General features: G+C 41.1%; 2 protein-coding genes across 7 annotated transcripts in view; one reads left to right on the forward strand and one right to left on the reverse strand.

The window, feature by feature from the left end:
• The window catches only part of rbfox2 (RNA binding fox-1 homolog 2), a 33917-nt gene extending 13772 nt beyond the window's left edge, over positions 1–20145 (forward strand). The window contains exons 3-13 of one of the 6 annotated variants that reach the window (XM_042390598.1): positions 5733–5939; positions 7124–7294; positions 7813–7866; positions 7998–8090; positions 12002–12089; positions 12489–12557; positions 12662–12809; positions 13407–13452; positions 16082–16170; positions 16407–16479; positions 17547–20145. In XM_042390598.1, the coding sequence (XP_042246532.1) occupies positions 5733–5939; positions 7124–7294; positions 7813–7866; positions 7998–8090; positions 12002–12089; positions 12489–12557; positions 12662–12809; positions 13407–13452; positions 16082–16170; positions 16407–16479; positions 17547–17591 (1083 nt within the window). In that variant the 3' untranslated portion in view covers positions 17592–20145. Of the gene's footprint in view, positions 1–5732; positions 5940–7123; positions 7295–7812; positions 7867–7997; positions 8091–12001; positions 12090–12488; positions 12558–12661; positions 12810–13406; positions 13453–13895; positions 13933–16081; positions 16171–16406; positions 16480–17546 lie in introns of those variants that run through there. The other 5 variants (XM_042390606.1, XM_042390615.1, XM_042390642.1 and 2 more) reach the window with 5 other exon arrangements.
• A 1832-nt stretch (positions 20146–21977) lies between these two features.
• LOC121885713 (retinal cone rhodopsin-sensitive cGMP 3',5'-cyclic phosphodiesterase subunit gamma-like) lies at positions 21978–22302 on the reverse strand. Its single transcript, XM_042395419.1, has 2 exons — positions 22193–22302; positions 21978–22095 (listed from the first exon to the last, which is right to left on the reverse strand). The coding sequence occupies exons 1-2, from the start codon at positions 22300–22302 to the stop codon at positions 21978–21980; spliced, it is 228 nt and encodes a 75-aa protein (XP_042251353.1).
• Between the last annotated feature and the right edge of the window lie 1245 nt (positions 22303–23547).

Below are 23547 nucleotides of genomic sequence, written 5' to 3' on the forward strand. Positions count from 1 at the left end.
GCAGCAGCAGCAGCAGCAAGAGGAGCTGAGAAGAGCAAGAGGGGGAGGAGGAAGAGTGATGGAGGAGGAGGAGGGGGGTTGATGTGGGATGGAATAATTTAACAAGAGGGTGTCTCCTGGCTCATCGGTATGCCGCAGACACGGAGTAAACGTTTCTCCAGCTGTTTGAAGCTCGGATAACAACAATGCTGAGTCAAAAGCCAAGATCTGAACTGAACACAACTTCCCCAGTTAATATGATTATTGAGCCAAAATGTGAGCCGCTGCTTAACTACATGAATCACAATTTCCACCGTCAAGTTTGTTGAATTAGGCTATAGACTAATGGCTGGAGGCCCAAGAAAGTAAGATCCTGAAATGTCATTATTCATGTGAAATGACCCAGTGCTGCCCTAGTTAGCTCTTAGCCATCCTCTTCTCTCCTCCTCCTGTAGCATAGTGAGACTGCTGCAGACGAGCACATTTTATAACATGCCTCCTCAGACACACTTGCCGCTGCTAACTGACCCGAAAGTAAGCCAGCTACAGCTACCGCTCTGAGTCACTGGCTTTGCCTGGCCAACGCATACACTTACACAACCCCTTAACGCCTAACGCCCTAACGCCAGGGGAGCGTATGCACAAGCGCACACATACACACACTGATACGCACGCGACATGTACACAAACCAAAACATACACAAACCTGAGTGCTGACACAAATGCACAGCATACAGTTTGCCTGTCTACAGGGCAGCACTTTTCTTCAAATTGACCAAGAAAACCCTCCCTCTCCGTCTTTGTGTGCCTGCTTTTATCCTGCCATCTATGTGCATTTATTCAGTAGATGCTTTTATCCTGATGCGAGTCACAAAGGCCACTCACAGTCAGCTAAAGGCCCAGAACTTGACTAGTTTTTAAAAAACATAGCTGCACACAAGCACGCACTATTTTAGTAGATACCAGGCTGTGGACACAGTGTGTTAGGTAAAGAGAAGGCTGTTGAGATGCGGCTAAAATGGATCTCCTCTGAAAAGGCCAGTCATCGAACACAAATACAAGGTTGTTTTTGGCTTGTATTCCTGCTTCTATTTTGGTCTGGCAAAAGGAGCAGCAACAGCCGGGGTTGTCCATTCCCCTGTTGGTCTCTTTCTGTTTTTTTTTGGTGCATGAGCAACAACAATCAGGAGGATGTTATGACTGACAGGGATATGAATCTGATCACTGGTAGACCAGGCTAGACTGAAGGAATAATATGTAGTGTTGCTGCCAAGATATCAAATCCTCGAAGTCCCAAGTGTACAGTATTAAAGTCCAAATCACTCTCCTTCTGTCTTCAGTTGCATCACAAGTTGTCAAGTCCAAGATTGAGTCATCTTTAGTCGAGTGAGTTGTGTCGTGAGTCATCGACGCCGAGTAGGATCGTTGTTTTACCAACAATTTTGACAAAAGGTAGAATGTCTTTGCACTTCCTCTGTTTCCCTGCACCAACCATAATGAAAGGGAACTCCTCTCTGAGTCAAGTTTCCCAGGGTTTTCTCACATGTTTTCCTTCCTTTTATTTTTGCTTATTGTTCCAGTGCCAGGCTTTTTGTCCCATGGAAAGCAATTAATTTTGCAGCATGATAGCTTCAGATATTAAACAAGAGTTTCACAGCCGTGCTCTGCGGCTCTGAGAGGCTGTACTCACACACGGGGCTGTTCTCAGCTAAATCCTCATGTCAGCAGTGTAACATACTCACAGTGAGTTTGTTGTAAGATGCTGACCTTTAAGCAGGTAATGTTTACCAAGTTAGCTTAGCGTTTTAGCTCGCTAACATTTGCTAATTAGCTCATTTGAATGTCATGTGTTAAACAAAAGTACTCGACAAGTTTGACATGATGATAGCACTATATGAAGAGTTATTAGAATTCATTCTGAATGTGTGGACTAAATTTCATCCAGTTTATCTAATATTGAAGACATTTCAGTCAGCACCACACTGGTGGACTGAACCACAGTTTACCTCAGAGCCATTTTCACTGTGGATAAAAATAAAGTTTCATATCTGTATCTACATGTATACAGAAACATTTCCCACATTGCTGCCAGGATGTCGTTCCCTTTCTACCTTTCCCGTTTCACCATTTGACCCAAGCCGGGTGATCAACTTTCCCTTTCTACCAAGACACAGGAGCAGGTCTCTATTTCTGTTTGTCATCCAGGTTAGTTCCTACCTGGTGACCCAGAATGACTCGCTCCACCCGCTATCATTTTCACTGTTAATTTAGGATGGGCTGTTGCAAGGTGAGCTCATCCAGTGTATCATTTAGCATATTTTGTTTGTTGTTTTTTTTCTCCTGCGGCTATCTGAATTGAGGATAATATAATGAATTCAGGATGTGTTCATATTATTACCATCAGTGATGTAACAGAGAGGATCTGGGGTTTTTCACCATAGAATGAATTTTGCACAACAAGTTTCTAGTCTTAATTTTGAGTTTGTGGTCTAAGCAGCATTCATTAGAGGATAAAATGATCACTACTAGTACTACTGTACTGCTACTGCCAACAGATTAAAGGAAGGCAGCAGTGATGTATAGAAAGACCTGCAAACCACCTGGAAAAGTTTTTATCCAGAGTTTATTCTGTCTGTTAGTAAATGAAAAGTTGTTTTTTTTTTACTATGTAACCAAAACCCTCACAAGTCATATTAGCAGCACTGACATTAAAAACAACTTTTCTGAGAACAGTGTTTATATGACAAATGTGCTGCTGCATAAAAACGGAGGCAGGCAGGGATGTGAGGGATGTTATCACACAGCAAAATCTTAATTCAGTTGCTTGTGGACGAGATTGGAAGATGTTCATACAGCTGCAGGGTTGAAATGAGCGGACACAGCTGCCTCCTGAAAACGTGAATGAAGTTAAACTTGGACACGGTGGTCAGTAATCTGGGGGACAGTATTGCTGGAGTGCCAGGCACCAGAGAAGAGGACGCTGAAGATGGAGAACATGGTTACTATTCTGGCAGCGGCAGAGACTCTTCACCTGGCAGGAGAGCAGCAGCAGCAGCAGCAGCAGCAGCAGCAGCAGCAGCAGCAGCAGCAGCAGCAGCAGCTCAGACAGAATATGTGCAGTATAGAGGAAGGCAACACATTTTGGTACCAGCCAGGTTACAGTGTTGAGATAAATGATGAACATGTTTGCACAGTATGTAAACAGGAAACTCTGAAAACACCTGGTACTGTTCCCTTTGCTCTTACATGGTCAGGAATAAGAGGAGGAGCTTCCAGGTGAAGCAGGGAATTTTCTTTTCATTGAATATATAAATAAAGCATATTTAAGGATTGTGGATATGAACGTGCAGATTTCTAGTGTTGCTCTGTGGTTGAGTGCTTTTAAAATGATGTCATAGACGTCACTAAAGTGAATTTGTTTTAACAAAACAATTTAAAAGATGAAAAGTGATATCATGAAAGCACTTAGGAAGTAATTATATCTGCACAATTCAAGGTTTTAATAAAACTGTTAAATACCCATGGCACTGTTATTTCTGTGGGCATATTTATTTCTCAGTCCTTTTTAATTATATAGATTTATCGATCTCATCCGGCGCAGGGCTCAGGAGGGTTGGCATTGTCTTAAAATTTCACATTTAATAAAATATTTTAGCATCTGTGAGAGACAAAACACTTAGATTATTAAAGGTTGTTCTGGGTTCAAAGTCGCCTTATAAATAACCTCCAACTAGCAAAACTGATTCAAGTTTGAATTTGATTCAAAATAAAGATGCTTATTGCTCATGTGCTTGTCATCATGACAATATGTTCAATATAAAAATTGAACTGAATAAATCCCAAAAAGTTTTCATGTTATTTTGAATCTTTTATATTTATATTCCTGATGATACAAAAAGCATGTATGTGGGTTTAGCAGTGTCGACTCCACGCAGCTCTGCTGTAGCTGCTCTCCTGTCATGATATCGATGTGATCCGTGTCGACCATGTGCATCCTGCTGGTTTTGTCACTGAGTCGCGGGGCCCCGGCTACCGTGTCACAGGTGTGACGCCGAGAAAGGTCAAAAGCTGGGAGACAGATGGCATGCACGCAAACACACGCACAAACACACGCAAACACACACACAAACACACTCATACATACATACACACCCTCCCACACACTTTTAACACTCCCAAAGGGACACAGATCTATTGTGCAACTCAGATGGGCATCGCTGCGGCCTGTCGCTCACACACACACACACACACACACACACACACACACACATGCACACACACACAAAGTCAATGTTGCCAAGCAGATGTCTATTGAGCATGAAGTCTTTGTAGAGGTGATATCATTTTGGTGATGGAAAAAGGAAAATATTACCTTTAATAATGAATTATTATTATTATTATTATTATTATTATTATTATTATTATTATTATTATTGTTACAGCCTGCTCCTTGTGCCACTGCTACTACTACTAATATTAATAATAATAGTAATAGTTAAAGAGAATATGATGATGATGAGATCATTAACAGAACAAGAAGATTAAGAACACAAAAGAAGAGGCAGCTAAACAGTGGCTGCTAGATTTTATTTCCTTATGATATCTTCATTTTTTTTTTTTTTAATGAATTGATATTTGCATCTTTAACTTGTTTCACAACCATTAGTCTTTAATGAAATGTTTTTTTGGTGCCTTTTGATACTTTTCACCTCGTCTGCTCTCTGAAAAGATTGAAGTGATTGTTTGTTTGTTTCTAGATGTTTACTTCTTGTTTTCTAATAATTCAGGTGTATCTTAATGTTGCTGAATGTCCGTCTCCGTCTGGATGAACGAGGACTTTTATCATTCTGCCTCTGACTGATATGCTGTATTTTTATAAATATATTAGCATGTTGTCAACAAACTAAAACCACAACTGAAAGATCTTCTCAGTATGTTGCAGCACATCATTGATTGGTCATCCAGGGCAGTTATTAGAGTTATAAAAAGATCTGAAAGACTGTGATGGTATATAGATCACAGGCCGACCATGCCTCTTCAATCAGTCATCACCTTCTATCATCCATCCCCCCCCTGTTCTCTCCTGTCCCTGCTGTCTCCCTCCACGCTCTGTTACCATTTAGGGTATCCATGCCCCATTGCCAACAGCAAGGAATGTGTGTGTGTGTGCGTTGTTATTGCCGGTGTCGTGTTTGTGTGTTTGTGGGTGTCTGTATTGTTCTCCTACGCGCTCGAGTGTCAGTAACTTACAGAAGTATTTTCTGGGGTAATAATATGCACGATATACTTTGGCAGGTTTCCTCACTAACATTTGGCCTTTGTGTGAGCGTTTAGGTGTGTGGGTGTTTGCGTGTCAGAGGTGGTTTGTGTGCAGAGGCGTGTGTGTGTGTGTGTGTGTGTGTGTGTGTGTGTGTGTGTGTGTGCAGGCGTTAGACACTCACCATTGTACAACACTGAGCATAGAAGCATCTGACCCTCAATAATAGATGTGGCTGCAGTGAATATTTAATGCATGGGGGGTGTAGATACATGCACGCATTCACACACACACACACACACACACACACACACACACACACACGGGGAAATGGAAATATAATATCCATGCCTGTATGACTTTTAGACTGAGGCTCATGGGAAAGTGGTCTCTGTGTGGTTGGGTGATGCTCTCAGTAAAAGATACGGTGGAATTTCGCCAGCCGGCTACTTAGCTTTCACTCCTTTCTCTCTCTCTCTCTCTCTTTCTTCTTCAGGGCTCTCAGGATAGTGCTGGCGGCCAGGACGGACTCGTACCTCCACCCTTCTCCGCGTTCCCTCCACCTCCACCGCCGCCCCCCCAGAACGGCCTGACCCTGGATTACGGGGGCAGCCTGTACGCAGCGGGGGCCGTCCAGGGCCCCGTGGAAGCCGGCGGAGTAGCGAACAGCGCCGCCAACGCCGCCAACAGCCTCAGCGCACAAGTGAGTGCCAGCCTCTTCCTCTGCGCAGCCCACATCAGGTCTTCGCTTTAAGCCGGCGCCGAGAATAAGAGTGTGGAGGAATAACTGTTTCATAAAAACTCTAAAAAGATGCACTGATCTGATACCCAGACTCACCGGAGCAGCCGATACCCTGAACTGGAAACCAGTTTAAAATCTATAAACCTCTCTGATAACCAGTCAATCTGATAATGACTCTGATTAAATATATATATATATATACATACATATAATTGTATGTCACTATCAGTATACGGTATATAATGATACTGTATATTAAACTTTCTCCATTTAGGAACATTTTTTAATCTCTTGACAATTTTTAGAAAATGAATCTATTATTCATTTAGGCTGTGAAACGTCCAAAATAGTGGAAAATGCTCATTTTTCAGAGCCGTAGGGAACAAATTCCACAGATGAAAAATACTGGATGTGTGTTGGTCCTGATGCTGGTCTTATGAAGTGAATGGTGGTGAATTACCAGTCCAACCAGTTTCTTTGTAAACATCATTATAAGATTCAGTCACAGCAGGCTGCAGTAATCACTGGCCTCATGTTACCTCACATGAAAATGATGGAAATGAGTTCCATGCAGTAAAGAGGTGTTAGTATCTGAAGAGAAGAGGTGCATCCCTACTTCAGTGTAAAAACCCCCAAAATATTCAATTTGCAATATCATAAAACAGAAAAGCAGCAGGAAAAACTGGATCCTCTGACTGTTTGGTGTTTTTGTTTGATAAATGACTTCAATTAATTTTTTGATGATGAATTAATCACCATTGATTCATCAATACAGTTTACAGGTTTCACCATCTATTTCTGGTTAATCCAGTGAATTAATGAAAGAAAAAAAAATCCCGTCAACGGTGCCACAAAGCACATCACACTTAGTTATTCACAACAAAATAACTAAATAAAAATGTGAAACATTTACCAGCTCCAGGTTTTTAAATGCAAGTATTTCCTGTTCTTCTCTGTTTTGAGATATTTGTAAATGAAATATCTTCTGATTTTGGAGTGTTGGCTGGACAACATGAGCTCTTTAAAGATGGTACATTGTGTGAAATCGTGATTGTTATATTTTATTTAAAGTTACCACACTGTAAACAACAAAAACCTTTCTGTCATCTAATGCACTCCTTTGTTTCCTCCCTCGGCCCCTTCAGCAGTCAGACGGGTCCTCTCAGATTGATGGCCAGTCAGGGGTCGGCTCGGGGGGAGGAGGTGGTGGAGGGAGCATCGGTGATGATTCAGATGCCAAGGGGACCCCCAAACGCCTCCACGTGTCCAACATCCCCTTTCGCTTCCGAGACCCCGACCTACGGCAGATGTTTGGGGTATGTGAGCCGGAATATTCGGCATCATTGCATAACAATAACCCAGAAAAGTAGCTTTGGATTAAAAGCATGCAGTTAGTAAAAATAATGAGTCAAAGAAGCCATCTGGTGACGTCAGCACTCTGACTCAGATTTCATTTTCCTGTAATTTTCAGTAACAAATCATTTCTTATTATCCTTCAGTGACATCTCACATGAAAAATAAGGTTGCGTCATATCTGTTCATCTAAAAGGAATCAGTTTTTTGTCCTGTTTGACTGAAAGTCCGATGTCAGCTGGCATTCAGGTGTTAAAAATCTGGCCATGTGCACGGCTGTTTTGTAAGAGGAATGTCTCTAAAACGTGGTGCAGAGAAAAGAGCAGAGGCGAGGAAGATCTGCTGGAAAGAAAAGACTCCCAGAGCTGGATCAGTGCCAGCTCATCATGGTTGAACAGTGCTGACACCCTGTGGCAGGATGCAGTACTTGACTCGCATGCTCCTTCTTCCATCTTCATTTTCTTCTTCTTCCATTTTTCAGCAATTTGGCAAAATCCTGGATGTGGAGATCATTTTCAATGAAAGGGGATCCAAGGTAGGAAGTCAAAAAAAACACACAGTTTCAAAGTTTTTCCAACATAAATGAGTCCAGCAAATGTTCAACCTTCCCTCGCTCCCCCCCTCCTTTTCTTTTTCCATCCCCCCCCCTCCTCTCCTTGCTTGCAGGGCTTCGGTTTTGTAACATTTGAGACGAGTGCAGATGCAGAGAGAGCCAGAGAGAAGCTTCACGGTACACTGGTGGAAGGACGTAAAATCGAGGTAACTCCCCACCCTCCGCCCCCCCTTTTTTTGAAACAGTGACCATTTTCTCCTCTGTTTTCCCTCCATGTCCGACAATAAGAATGAGTTTGTTCTGGTCGTTTCTGCCCCAGAGAAGGTTTCCGGATGGCTGTATGTGTTCAATTCTAACCCCTCTGGCTTCACTATAGCATGGTGCAGTGGTGCCGCGCACACTGGCGTCTTATTTTGACGGCACTACCTGTCTTATGTTTATGCTGGTGTTGTTCTTGTCGTTGATGTCGTGGGCTGTCCATCTGCACCTTGATCTGAAAAGCTGTGTGGTTTGCAAAGCATGCTGGGTGGAGTGGCTACACAACAGGCATGGCCGGTGAGACGTCACTACGACAACGGTCGCTGACGATATCTGCTTCTGTCACAGCATGTAGGATCTTTTATTTCTTTGTTTTTTTTTTTCCTGCACCTTTTTCATCACCATCATCACTTCTTCCATGATCATGATGAGTGGCCATCTTTGGTTTATTGTTGAGTTTCAGACTGGAAGGGCAGTTAAAAGCCTCTCAGTTATTTTCTGAAAAAACAAACAAAAAAAAGAAAAGTGCTTGCTGGTGTCTGTAAGAGGCTACTGTATGTTGCATGGATGGATCATCAGGTCAGATGTCGTCTGTTCACTCTTTCATGTAATATTACGCGGGTGCCTCCTGGCAGTTTTTATGTTTGATGTGTTAAGAGACTGATGCATGATGGGGGCAGTATTTTTGGGGGGAATGAGACCTGCCGTGAGAAGTGTGGTGTCATTTCTGATGCTTCAAAAAAAAAGGCTGACTGTTTAATTTCAGATGTGCAAGATGGATGGTAAACAAAACAAAACAAAACAAAAAAAAACACCCCAAACGTATTGTTTACACACACACACACACACACACACACACACACACACACACACTTGCATCCACCACTCCTGAAAAAGAACACCAGATCTCATGGAAGTGCATTTTGTTGTGACATCTTTTTTTGATTTGTCAGCATGAGCTCAGATTTTAGTTGCAAATGGCCTTGAGAGATCAAATTACCGCCACGCTTTCGCCATTTGCTCTGGCTCCTGATTTTTGAATCACGCTTTCTTTTTTATTTTTTTTTTACTTGCTATTAAAGCTCCTCTGCATGGTCTCGAATGTCCTGCACTCCTCTCTGTCTTCTCTGTGTGTGGGTGTGCAGAATTTAAAAAAAAAAAAAAAATATGGAGGGCGGAGAGAGAATGAACAAATGAAGAGAATGCAATAGATAGCTGTCGTTCCCTCTCCTTTCCTTTTTTTTTTTTTTTTTCTTTTTGGTTCTCCTTCATCTCTCTCCACTCTTTTTTCACCAGGCCAGTCTGTCTGTCCATCTCTCCCAGTTTGTGTGTCCCCATATGCACCTGCTGTCCATCCCTCCCACATATCTCTGTACATGTCCCTGTCCTGTGATGTAGTCAGGTAGCATAAACATTGGAGAACGGGATTAAGTTTGATTTTTTTGAGTGATTATTTTGTCAGTTATTTGAATATAATCTGGTAAATATCAGCTAGATTCCCTCTCAAGTTAGATTTCAAATTTCTGACATTTTCTGTTTCCATTTGTTTGCTCTTTTCTCATCTTTTCTGATCTGTTAGCGGGTTTAAACCAGTAGAGGACAGGTTGTTGTCTAATGGCTGATACTTGTAGGTGACTGTTTACACGTGACCTGTTACATCACTTCCTCTCTGCCATAGGGTGGGGGTTGCTTTTCATTACCTCGGTTTTTTTTTTCTGTTTTGTTTTCTGTTTTGTTTTTTGTTTTTTTTTTGGTTCATCATTTCTTTCTTACATATATTTTCTCTATTTCCCTGATGATTTTTGTATGTTGTTGTTGTCAGTCTCCACGGTAACTGCTCGCGTGTCCTCACGCCGTTTCCCTGGCAACGGTAAGTTGTGTACACATGGCATCATCTTTGAATGACCCCTCCCCCCACCCCATCCGTCCAAATGAAATAAAATGCACCCAACACCCAAATGAAAGACTCCTTTACTGAAGGGAGCTTGATTGATTGATTGATTGATTGACTGATTGATTGATTGACTGATTGATTGACTGATTGACAGAACCTGATTGGCTAATCCTGTGATTGACTGGGGAGGTGGTGAATGAAACGATTACCAGATTAGCCATTGACCGCATGGCATTATAAAGGCCACTTGTATAACTGAATGTACTGCATCTATCTGCAAGTGCAACAACTATGACTACCACTTCTTATGCATTCATTCCAATCACCTCTCTAACTGCATTCAGCATTTAATTCCAGAGCTGTATCCTGCATGAGTTTACTCTCTTTCTCGTCATCTGTATGACGTCATATAGTACTATGTCATCTCTCTGTGTCGTGTGTCAGCCAATAGCTGCATTTTTGCACCTTTAGTGGGACAGCATGAAGAAGCATGAGTGCTATGTTAGCTTTACTGGAGAGAGGAGAATAGTTACTGTAGTACTCCATCATCACTTCCTCTACCACTAAGTAGACTGCAGACAGTTGTAGAGGTACAGCTGTTAAGACTTAACATCCAGACAAAAGATACATGTTCGTGCCCTAAAGAGGATGCAAGTATATTCTACTCTTCATATCTAATATATGTATTAAATGAGTTGTAGGCCTGAGGAAAGCACATCTTTGTGCCAGTGATCAGATAAAGGCAGCTTTACTTTGTTTTGATTTCTTTAAAAGAGGTGTTCTTGTTTTCCTTTTGGATCAGTTTGGTTCTGGATGGTGTGTGTTGGTGGTTGTTTGCTTCGAGGTCTTTTCTGGTGTGCGACACTGATCTGGAATGCCTGGCAGTGTTTCACAACCATGGTTTGATTTTTAATTTTTTTTTTTTTTGAGGAATGATATTTGCATCCCCCATCCTCTCTGTCTCTATCTAGACTTTTCTCTCTCTGTATTTGTTCTTGCTCCATTTGATCATTTCTCCATCGTTGCTCATGTACAGTTAGATCCAACGTAGGCAAACGGTCAGATGTATTTTGTATGTGTGTAGCGCATCTTGTTGTTCATGTTTGTTCATTAGAAGATTTGCACATTTGGATGGATTGTTCACTCTCTCTGTCTCTCTCTTCTCCACATCATGTATGTGTTTTCTGTGTCTTTTCATGTGGACTGGCTCCTCCTCCTCCTCCTCCTCCTCCTCCTCCTCCTCCTCCTGCATCCCTCTATATTTCTGTCTTTTCTCTGTCCTTCTCTCTCCCTCCCCTTCCTCCTTCTTCTGTATGATGTGTATTTGATTGGGAGGGCTGCAAACCTTTTTTGATTGGTCTCTTGCTGCATCTGATGCTTGCTGATTGGCTAGTTTTGCTCACCTCTGGTGATGTGATGCGCTCTTGACTGGCTGCGTGTAATTTGTGTATGAACTCTTCGATTGATGTTTTTTTGCATTGTGTTCAACTGATGAATCTGCCGCTTAATTCACCTTCTTTTTCCCTCCTTTTTTTGAAGGTAGCAATATATAATGGTCTTGGATTTCTTTTTGAATGCCTTTGTTCTGAAATATTTTGTTGTTTTCTTTGTTCTGTGTGCCAATGGTTGCATTGTTTGTGTGCAAAACTGCCTGACTACTCACCAGGATCCTTGTTTTCAATGTCTTTCTCCTTCAAAAGAAGCGCATGCATCAAACACCATCGCTGCTCATCAACAGAATTAACCTCTGTCATAAGTTTTTCCAAAAAAAGCCGTTAAAGTGTAATGATACCTCACACTTAAATGACATATTTCCCTTATTACCTTTATGTATCAGTGAATACATTTAATTAATGAAGGCATACAACACAAACTTTAATGTGATTGAATTCTGCATCATTTTGTTATTTTCTCCATATTTAAACTGGGCCGAATGAGCTTCTGACCACTGTCTCTGGTGTCCAGGTCAATAACGCCACAGCCAGAGTGATGACAAACAAGAAGATGACCACCCCGTACTCTAACGGAGAGGGCCTCGCTGCTCTACCATACGGTAACACGATGTGCAGATTCTCCTCTCAGCTTTATACGTCTGCAAGAAACAGTGAAAAGAATGTCAGACATCCCTTTAGACTAGGGCTCAGGATATTTTCTGATATCTTCATGGTAAATATATAAAAGCACATGTAACAAAGAGATGAATAATGTTCCACTGTTATACATGACTTCATGTGTGTAAAACAAACTTCCATAATGAAGTTTATTAGTTTTTAATTACAGTTCACTTTAAATCTTTACTTTGGAAAACAGAAATTTGTAGAACAATCACATGACAAGATTATATAATCATAATATAATTCAGCTGAAAATCAATCAACAGTATTATTGAATTATTGCAGAGCTCAAGTCAGACTGATGTGCTTTAAATATATGTTTGATGTTTTGTCTCCAGCTGGATGGAAGTTGAGTCCGATGGTCGGAGCGATGTACAGTCCTGAACTCTATACAGGTAATACAGCAGGTATTAGCTTTCTTACTACTTATTATACTTACTGAGCCTGTTGAAGACACAAAGCACAAAAATAATAGTTATTTTCTATTTCTAATTCTTCATCTCTCTGTCAGTTCCAGGGTTTCCGTACCCAGCAGCAGCAGCAGCGGCCGCCTCCACCGCTGCGACCTTTCGGGGTGCTCACCTGCGGGGTCGTGCCCGGCCCGTCTACAGCGCAGTCAGGGCAGCTGTGCCGCAGCCTGCCATCCCTACCTACCCGGGGTAAACACACACTAACATATACAAAACCTGATCACTACACCACAGCAGCTACTGATAATGAAACATAGACAGACGAACATGATATTTAGTATATTTCTTAAATGCATGTCTTCACCTAGTTAAAATTAGTTCTTCATAATTGTGCATGCTGTGTGTTTGAATATATTTTTATGTAAATAATGACATTGATAGTTTGCAGAGCTGAAATACCATTTCCTTGTACCTCAAAACTGGTAATGATATGATCCTTTACTGCATTCGAGTCAAACTGAGCAGTATGAACTTTGAATGGATGTAACAGTAGTATCACTCTACACTCAGTGAATACTTTTTATACAAAGAGGTGGTATTTTTTCTTGCATGTTGCACGGTGTGTAATAATCTCACCCTTCTTTCTCTTCTCCCTTTCACAATCTGTTTGGCACCGTTTTCTCACCTCTCTCTCTCCCTTCAACCGTCACTCTTGTTTGTTGTTTTCTGCAATGCCCACATGGTGGCGCATCACACCATCTTTTTTTGTTTTGTTTGTTTGTTTCTACATTCCACCACCGCTCTTCCTTTTCCTTCTTTCCCTCCTTTCTCGTCTCTCTCTCTCAGTGTGATGGCCTATCAGGATGGTTTTTACGGTGCCGCTGATCTCTATGTAAGTATACGTCTCTCTCCTCTACTGCCTCACTCCTCCCTACGTTTTCCCCCCTCTTGCCTGTTGGGTTTTCAAGTGTGAAACAGCACGGACCAAACCCATAGAGACGTGTACTTTTGGGTGTTTTTGATTAATCACAGATAGACATTTTATGCCCTAATGACCAAATCTTGAATTGTGCTATTTTAAAATCACAATTAGATGAAACTCATCACTTTGCGTATAAATGTACAATCTTGTCTGATGCAGACAAGTAGAGCACTCAGTTTCATCAAAGTGTCCATTCATGAGTAGACTCCTCTAGGGTTTGTCTCTGTGCATTTGTGAGTTTGTACCAATGTGATTATGAGTGTGTATCTATGTGTGTGTGTGTGTGTGTGTGTAATGGTGTGTGTGTGCGTGTGTGACCAGGTTGACAATAGCTGTTTCTGTTCTCTCTGTAGACTAGTGTTTCAGGACATTAGTGGCAGATTGCCCCAGGTAGGGTTTACACACTCTGTGTGAGAGCCAGTGTGCATCCTCCTCGTCTCCAATGACTGCGTGCTGCTAGACATTATTGACCATCTGAGATTGAAATGCCTTCTCTGTCTTCTTCTACTAACTCACTGGATTCTGACATGGGTGGAGTTGCGGAAGGGGGAGAAAAGAATTACGTTGAAATCTGCATTTATAAATCATAAACAACAGCAGAGTCACAATCATAAAACATCGAGCGGAGAGATGGATGAACAGGAAGTAAACAGCTGAACACGAGTCATTCTTTAAAACAGAGACCTGCCCAGAGGAAAAGATTTTTATTCAAGCAGCCAATTCTATCTGTAAACTGTCTTTTCATTAGTGTCCATACAGACTTTCACCATCTCACACCACAACACGTACATTTTAACATGTAAACATCATGTTGTTGAGGCGAGATGAATTAAAACAAACTATAAGATTAAAACCAAATGTTTAAAAGACTTTTAAGCTAATGAAAACTTAAAGGAACAATCCTCCAAAACTGGGATAGTTGGAGTTAAAAGCAGGTGATCGGTTCAGTTAACATCCGATCATTTGATTAAGATCAGAGCTGCACCTGTTGTTTTCATCATTGATCAAGTCATTTGGTTTATAAAATATCAGAAAATTGTGAAAAATGTTTCCCAAAACCAATGATTCAACCTCAAATGTCTTGTTTTGTCGCGACCAACAGTCCACAACCCAAAAATATTCACTTTACATCATAATATTCACACTGAAGAAGCTGGTTTAAGAAGAAACCTGCCTACTGTTTATCAGCTTTATATACTACACACAGAGAATATCATAATGTCTCAGTAAGATGATGCTGCGAGCAGAAACGCCACAAATAAAGACAAGACAGGAAAGCAAGTAAGACATAACTGAATAATGACTCTAAATCCTCAAATTTGAGCCAGTAGATTCAGAGGGATGCCAAACAGCAGTTCATTCAGACCCCTTCCAGGAATCTCCCTATCTGTTTCACCTGTGGCATGCTAACTGAATCAATGTCGGCATGCAGACATACTTACAAGGCTGACTCCTCCCCCCAGACCCTCCTCTTCCCTCCCTTTCTATAAACTCACTTCTTTCCTTTTCTTTGCTCTTTTCATCCTGTCGTCTTTACTTCACGCTCACTAGTTGAAATCTTTTCTGTAGTTTGTCACTTAGCTTCTATGCTCTCTGTCTCCTCCTCTTCCTCCTTACTCAGTTTCTATATCACCTCCTCTCTCTTCATCCTTCTGCGCCCCTTCCTCTTCCTCCTCTCCTCTCTCTCCCCCCTCCCCACCTCCCCGGTCCAGCCTTCCTCCCATAGCAGCAACTGTGTGGTCCTGAATGCGGGGACTTGGTCGTGACTGATCCTTTAGGGTAGAATGCAGCGGTGTGCGTTTGTTTGTGTTTTTTTTCATAGGGATGTTTGGCCTAATACACTGTATGTTCAGAGTTTGGGAAAGCATGCTGTGTCTGTCAGTGATTGGTCGCTGGCCACGTGAGCGCGTGTGTGTGTGTGCGCCCTTTTTTAATCCGACTGGCTGACTGTCTTCTTACACCTGTAGTTTTTTTGTGTCTGTTCATCAGCTGTCCATTCAACATAAATAATGACGCAATCATCTTGCCACCCCTTCCCCTTTCTTTAACTGTGTGTTTTTGATGGGGGAACTGGGGTGGGGGCACAGTTATGGGTATGAACTCTCTCTCCCTCCATGTCCAACTCACAGTGGGACAGATGATGCACTTGGGGAAAGATACAAACAGTAAAACACATTATGCACAATTGAAAGATGTTGTTTTTCAGGGTTAGTCATGAAGGGAGAGACCCACACAGAGCCTGAGCTACATCCTTGTGAATGCTATACTGCACCAGATTAGCCAGTTTTGCTGACTGTCTGCTTGTTAATCTTTCGCTCTCTTCTCAGCAGTTTTTCTCATAATGTAACCCCTCTAGATTCACTACTAGTCTGATAGTTTGTAGAGGAAATATAGCACAACTTTTAACAAGAATTTACTCTTCCTTCTGTCTGTCCCACCTCTCCTTCCATCATATCTCTTTCTCTCTCCTCTATCTCACATGCTGCCCTCTTCCCTCTCGCTGTCCTCCGTCTCTTTCCCTTTCATCGCCTCCTCACAGGGTGGCTATGCAGCGTATCGTTACGCCCAGCCAGCTGCGGTAGCGACTCCCGCAGCAGCAGCGGCCGCAGCAGCAGCTTACAGTGACAGGTGAGTGGGCTGTCCGGCGCTCCTTTAGCCTCCTCTGACAGGCAAACACCTGCTGAACTTGGTGATGTGTGTTGAGATGTTGGCTGCTGTCACTAGATCATTGAGGGGTTTGGTACCTAAACAGAGCATTGACCAGGACAAGTGTTAAGTGTTAAAGTGTTTTAAATATCCACTATATAGTGTTAAGGACAGTAATGTATTGTCTTATGTCTGATATATTGTCCGTTTTCTGACAGCTACGGACGAGTTTATACGGCAGACCCCTACCATGCTGCACTCGCCCCGGCTGCCTACGGTGTTGGAGCCATGGTGAGTCCCTAAAAGCAACACATCAAAGGATGAGTGTGATGATGAAGACCAAAACCAACAATGCTTTAGTCTAATCTTCCCTCGCCTGTCTGTGACACTCATCTCTAAATCTATTCATCTCAATCTTTAAAAACAAAAAGTCATTTTCTCAAACAGCTGGGCGCTGTTGTTTTTAGCAAACATTGCTCAAACAGAAGTAAACGGTGCATTTGCTGCGGATTAATACAGATTTAGTGCGCTAGAGAACATAAAGAGGCTAAAATGCTTATCAGATGGTGGAACAGCACGTGTCTCCCAGCACCTTCCCAGTGTTGGAACTGGTGGGGCTGAGTCTGACAACTTCTGTAGCTTTCCAAAACCAACAATCTGACATTTACACCCACTACACACGCTGATTAGCCAGGCGTGAGGAGGTGAGAAAGTAGGCAGGGTTTGAACCTCTCTTTCACTTTACATGTACAAACAAGTACAACACTATGAGTGTCTTATAGGAGAGGCTATCTCAAAGTGTGCACTGTATCCTGTACGTAAATGATTATTGTGTCTCGCCCCTCTCTGTCGTTTTTGAGTATGGCAGCCATAATATGGCTGTTTTGGAACAGCTACAAACACTTAATGCCTTCAGATGTGGTTGGACGGCACATCAGACAAACTAAATGTTTCTGAGCATATCTGGGCCTTTACAACACCAGGACCGAGGCTGGATGACCACTCAGGCAAAGTAGTCAAATACCCAGAAGTCTCAGATTGTTTCTGCCAATTTAGTTCAAATTTTATTTGAGAATATGTAAAAACAGAACATCAACTGATATGATAAGAACCTTAAGGTGGCTCATGATTGTATGTTTAATCCTATTATTTCATAGTAAAACTTCCCATTGCACAGAGAGGAGGAGGAACTGGCACCCTTACACGTTAAATTCATTGTTGGTTTTGGTCTTTTCATGGAATTTGTTGACACCAAGAAAAAATGATCACCAGCTTTATCTCTTCTCAATAAATCACACTGAATTTAATGATAATGATGATTTTATTACTAATTTGTTGTTGTTGTTGTTGTTTCACAGGCCACGCTGTACAGGGGAGGCTACAGTAGATTTGCCCCTTACTAAAGACACTACATTTCCCAGGAGCTCCTCTCTTCCATTGAATTACTCTGAAAGAGCTCCCTCTGTTGTCGTGGAGGTGGACTGCACCCAGTTTTAAAGTGTGGAGTCGACCACAGCAAAGATATTTCAGATCCCATCCCAGAGCAGTCCCACGTTTTCTTATATACGCTACTACAGAAATAGAGGAATGCTGTATTAAAGACTGATGGATGGCCTTTACATAAAAAAAAGAAGAAAAAAAAAGACTTAAAATGGTCATCTTCCCTTATTGCACGGCTGTATTATAGTCCCCCTTCTTATGCCCTCAGCACTCAGCAGCACAAGACTCGGGATGGAGCCCAGATGTTCTTCCAAAGGCTGTATGTGGATAACTGACATTTAAACAGCTGTCAACCATGTATGAGAAGGAGCTGAGTGCTGTGTGTCTGCACACACTCAACATTTAAGGACAGAGAAAGAGAGGGAGAGAGAGAGAGAGAGAGGGAAACAAGCAATCAAGGTGTCCACAAAAACGTTGGATTGGTAGGAAGCGAGACGGTGCTTCAGAACAGCACCAGAAAACATTTTGAAGCAGAATGACGAGTCACTAAAATGATAAAACTCCCACTGATGGATTTCATAATTCCTTCTTAACGTGGGCGGATAGTAATGAGAGGCTTTCCATTCTTGCCGTGTTGTGGTAGAGGGAGGCTGAACATGGCGGCTTTGGAGGGATGATGATGATGATGATGATGATGATGTGACTGTTTGTAACGCTACAGAAATCACGTCCGAAAGCTGAAGGAGGGAGGGTTATTAGAGCTGTTCCTTACCTCAAGTTTTCTTAGTATGTGGAAATGGTGAACCTTTAAACTTAAATTGTTATGATATGCAAAGAAATTAGTTTAGAGAAAAAAGTTACCAAATTATTATTATCATTATTATTATTATTATTGTAATTATTCTTCTTAATATCATCATTTTGTTTGACTCAGCAGTTACAGCTGTTTATGGGACATGTAGTTTCCCCAGTGAACCTTGGGGTTAAAATCCAAAAATGAGCTTCTATATGAATAATATTCCACCTTTTTGACTATATGACACAACTATAGTCTCACATCATCCTTCTCACGCACAGGATTTCACTACACTCTGTGTGCAACCACCACTACACACTACTACAAAACGTGCAACACTACACTAAGAACATTTTCTCCTTTAGTTGATTTTTTTAGCTTTCGAGACGAAGGAAAGTCATGTGATCTTCGCCCACAACCCTGAGGTTCAAGTATTCAGTGATCCTTTCATTTTAGAGATTTATTATTTGGATTTTCCCCTCATGCTCCATCTTTTATAGAGCGAGTCCAACATTGAATGAGTCTTCCTGAAAATACTTTAGTTGGTAATTGTGTTTGAGATGCTGCCAGCAGCGATTTACTGAGCAAGAGAGATTCTGTCGTCGAGTTCATAGAAAATATTTAAATGCAAAACACCTTACTATTGTGCATATTTCTATACCGTTGTATTCTATATTTCCAAATGTGGCTTTTTTTGGCTTTTGTTTTTGTTCCAAAGATTTGTAGAAAGCACATTTTTCTGCCGTATGTATAAATATATTATCTTTGTTATTATCATAATCCTTGATAGTCCTATTGCTGTTTTTATTTTGCTTTCTTTTCTTTTTTTTTCTTTTTTTTAATATATATCTGTAAGTGTTGTTCCTTCTCCAATAAGGTGCAAGTTGAATTTCAAGCTTGGTTTTTTGTTTAGTTTTTTTTTATTTTTTTGCTTTGAAGTAAAGTTGTTGAGGCGAGAGCGTACCTGCGGAGTTAAACGGCGGTACGCATGTAACACTACCAAACCTTTGTCCTCTCAGTTAAATACTCAGTCAGTCACTGACTGCTGCTTTATTTGTTTTTGGTTTATTATAGAATCTGCTAGCATGACATTTGATTATGTTTCAAAATATCCTATAATTAAATTTTTTTTTTCTTTCCACGTCCATATTTTTCAGATACATTTGGAATGAATGAACCATTAGCCTGTAGCACTTTGGTTAAAGCAAACTGCTTTCTTCTTCCTTCATTTCTTTTTGGTTGAATAGTCTTTTTAATGCAGACTCCTTACATTTCAGTGGTGAAATCTGTCAGCTTGGCCAGTGTGGTCGTTTCAGGTTCGTTTGACGATATCCAGTAAAATGTCTGAAAGTGTTATATCACTCATACATACGCAGGTTAATATTCCAACATGGTGAAAAACAAAATGTCATTGTGGGATATGAGCTAAGTTGTGTGTAAAATGGGGCAGTGAGGTTTCTATAACCTTTTTTATCCATTAACTAATTTCATGGCTACACAGGTCAATGAGATGTTTTGTTTGTTTGTTTTTTATTATTATTAAATGTGCTGCTGTAGGATTTTCTTAAAGTCATGATGTTCGACATTTCTTTTCCAAAATATCTCCATATTACTAATCGAATGTGCTCTGGACAGAATGGGAAAAAAAAAGAAACCTAGCCAAAGATGCTAACAGTCCCCAGCACGTTCTGGTTCCCAACTTAAGAAGTGCTACACAAAAATAACACAAAGATGGACTTACAGAGCCACTAAAGGCATGGACAAACCAGCATGAGCGATACTTGTCAAGTTAAGAAAAAAAAAAAAAAAAAAAAGTTTTGCATGAATCTTGTGTCTTTCATATTTGACTCCTGAGCAGCAGAGCCCAGTTGCGTTTCTTCTTTACCACTAAACTCCATGGAGATTGACAGGCAGCTAGCGGTTTGAAGCTAGTTCAACACAATGAAGAGCACAGTGCCGTTTGGCAAAAAGGCCTGCTGACAAACAAAATGGCCGCCACACAAACAACATGCGGCGGCTTCATTTCCTGTCATGGTTTTCTTGCCACTGTATAATAGTTGACTATGTGGCCATTCTTCATAGTTGCTATGATTTCTCAATGACCAGTCCTCTCCCTCTGTCATGTCTATATCCCCTTGACTGCCATTATGTTTTGTTTTGTTTTGTTTTTTTTGTTATTGAATGTCCATATAAAATGTTTTATATAAAAATGTTTTGTTGTGATCGAGCTTTCAGGTGGTTTTCTTTTGCTGTTTATTTAGTAAAATGAATGACATCAATTTAAACCTGAGTCAGTCACACAAATGCTTCAAATCTTCATGAACTGACTGTTTGGCTACTTTAGGGAAGCAGAAAAAACACACTGACATATTATCACCTTTAAAGTTGATAACAAACAGTTTCCTATTCACACCTTCATCAGATAAGCAACATAAACATTCATTTCCTGTTTGTGTTTAACTGATAAGACCAATATTCAATCTCCTCTTAGATAAATTCTGAAGGGAAACATTTGGCTTTTTAGCTGCTAAATGCTCCATCAGCTGGTCACTAACTGCTGAGCAGGTAGCGCAGACATATACTGGCTGACAGCTAACCAGAGTGAACCAGAACAGTAAAAAACCAAAAACAATGAGCTGAAAGACCCTGAAGTGCACTGTGAAACTTGAGGTGAACCACAGTCTATAATAATAATATAATAATAATTATATGTGTGGGTTTGTCACTACTAATATACTGGTTATAGTGGCTTTAATGGTATGTATGCAAATATACTGTATACTGGAATCTCTTACTGGTTTTCTCAGGCTCAATTACACACCTCTATAAAATGATTAAAATGACACAATATTTATTTGGGGAAAATATTTATTGACAGTTTTACTCAACTGTAACTTTCAATCCTATTGAGAATGTGCACAAATTTACATTCAAAGTTCATAAAAATAAAAATCTTTTATAAACATCTGTACATTAATTAAGAGGAAATAGCTCCAAAGAGGCGGGGAGGGGGCGGGGTCATGGAGTGGAAAAGGCAGAAGAGAGGAGAGAAGATTTAGTGGTGATAAACTGTTAAAAAACAGGAATCAACCACTCACAACAGATGTCATCCGTTGTCTCAGAAATACACTTGCCAAGTGCAAAGTGTAAGGAGGGTAAGGTGGGAGTGTGAAGCATGGACATCTCAGTGAAGCATATATAAATGTATAATTATTATATATAGCGTTTTATAATAACATTTGTCAATTTTGCAACATTATGGATCCACTTCGGGTATCGATTTTTGTGCAATGTTTCCCAAAATCCACGTGAAGCTAACACGACAACATACATCAGTTCAGGTATGTTGGGATTTGGAAGGAGAGTGGGGGGGGGGGATGAGGGGGGGTTGGGTAGGGTGGTGGTTGTGGTGGGGTGAGGGGGGTCAGGTGGTAGGGTGAGAGGGTTGGGTGGTAGGGTGAGGGGGGTTGGGTGGGGTGGGGTGAGGTTTAAGGATTAGGGAAAAGCGGTCCGGGGAGGTATAATGGTTGAGGTGAAGACACAGGAGGGATTTCTAGACAATTCCATATTTCGCCAGGTCACTGAGCTCCATGTCCCCGAAGGCTTCCCATGGGCACACCACTGTGATGTCTGTGCCGAGACCCTCCATGCCGGGGATGTCGTCTCCGAATCTGGAAAAGAAACCAAAAAAAAAACCAAATCTTAATTTCCCAGGAATCTAAAACTTGATATTTTAAATTTCACATCAGACTTTAAAGCCCATCGTACCCCTTCTGGCCTGGTTTGGGGGCCTTGCTCTTGAAGGTGCGAGCAGCCCTCTGCTTGAACTTGGGGGGTGCCTTCTTGTCGGCGGGTGCTGCAACAGCTGCGTCTGCCATTTCTTATGTCCTGAGAGAAAAAAGATTGAGTCAATGAGTTAGTTGATGTGTAAGACCTTCCCCCCTCCTCCTCCTCCTCAAAGCCCCCACCTGGATGATGTAACCCCCCCAGGTTGGGTCAAATTATAGACTGAAGCTGTCATACGGCTCCTTAAGACCCTGTTACACAAACAGCTTTGTCTATTTTTATACGTTGGCTTTAAAGATTATTCTTGGCCAAGTTACAGACTGGATGTCCTGAAAGTAGGATATCATAAGTTCACCTAATTCTATAGTTAGTCTGAAGTTAACCCACATATGTTGTCAATAATAGACCCTGAGTGTAAGGAGATTTTGTGCTAAACAACTGATTTTCAATCTGCTTTAATCCGACCTCTCTCTCTGACCTCAGTTGTCTCATCTCAGTGGAAAGATCAGCAGCGTTCTGGACCTTTCCAGAATGTAATATGACCGCACTGATTGCTACTTATAACCCACAAACAAATCTTGTAATTTTGTGGACTTTGTCATGAAGTCTCAATCGGCTCTCAGATTTCACATCCTGCTGGATTGTTTATACTTCCTCAGTATTTCCCTGCTTTCAACAGAAAATCATGTCTGCAGTTATTAAAGGGGGTCTGGGAGTTTGGTGTCCATATCAACACTGAAACAACACTTTACTAATGTCCTCGCAATGTAGGAGATGACCAAACCCAGTTACTCTGTCTGAGGTTAATATGAGGTTTATCAAATCATGTAGATATTCTCTTTTTGTTTTTTTGTTTGTTTCTGGTATGAAATCTCCTCTTTTCTTTGCCTGGACAGTGTTTCCTTGTTGAGTTGTGGTAAAAATGATATTTTTAACCTTTATTTAACCACAATGTTCTCTGTAGATCTAAATCTCTTTTTTAAATCACAACAATGCAATGTGAATCAACACAGTACAAACATTTACTAATGTCAAAACAGGATGTAAAGGACGAGATAAAGCTTATACATGATGCACAAATTAAAGTAATATTCAGAGATGTGCAAAATCCTTCCTGAGAGGATGACAGGCCCTGTTTTTTTATCCTGTTTTCTTTTATCTTGTTTGCCTGATTTTATTTATTTTTTACTAATTCCTAGTTATTGTGTTTACTGCTATTGCATATCACTTTCTCCTCTTAACAGTTTTTTTTGCGATGTTTCAAGCCAAATATCCCAACCAGAACAATCCCAAACAGTACAAAATGAACTGAACTGAACAAAATCCTGGAAGATGAT

Source organism: Thunnus maccoyii, chromosome 2 (genome assembly GCF_910596095.1).
Source record: "Thunnus maccoyii chromosome 2, fThuMac1.1, whole genome shotgun sequence".
Lineage (NCBI taxonomy): Eukaryota > Metazoa > Chordata > Actinopteri > Scombriformes > Scombridae > Thunnus > Thunnus maccoyii.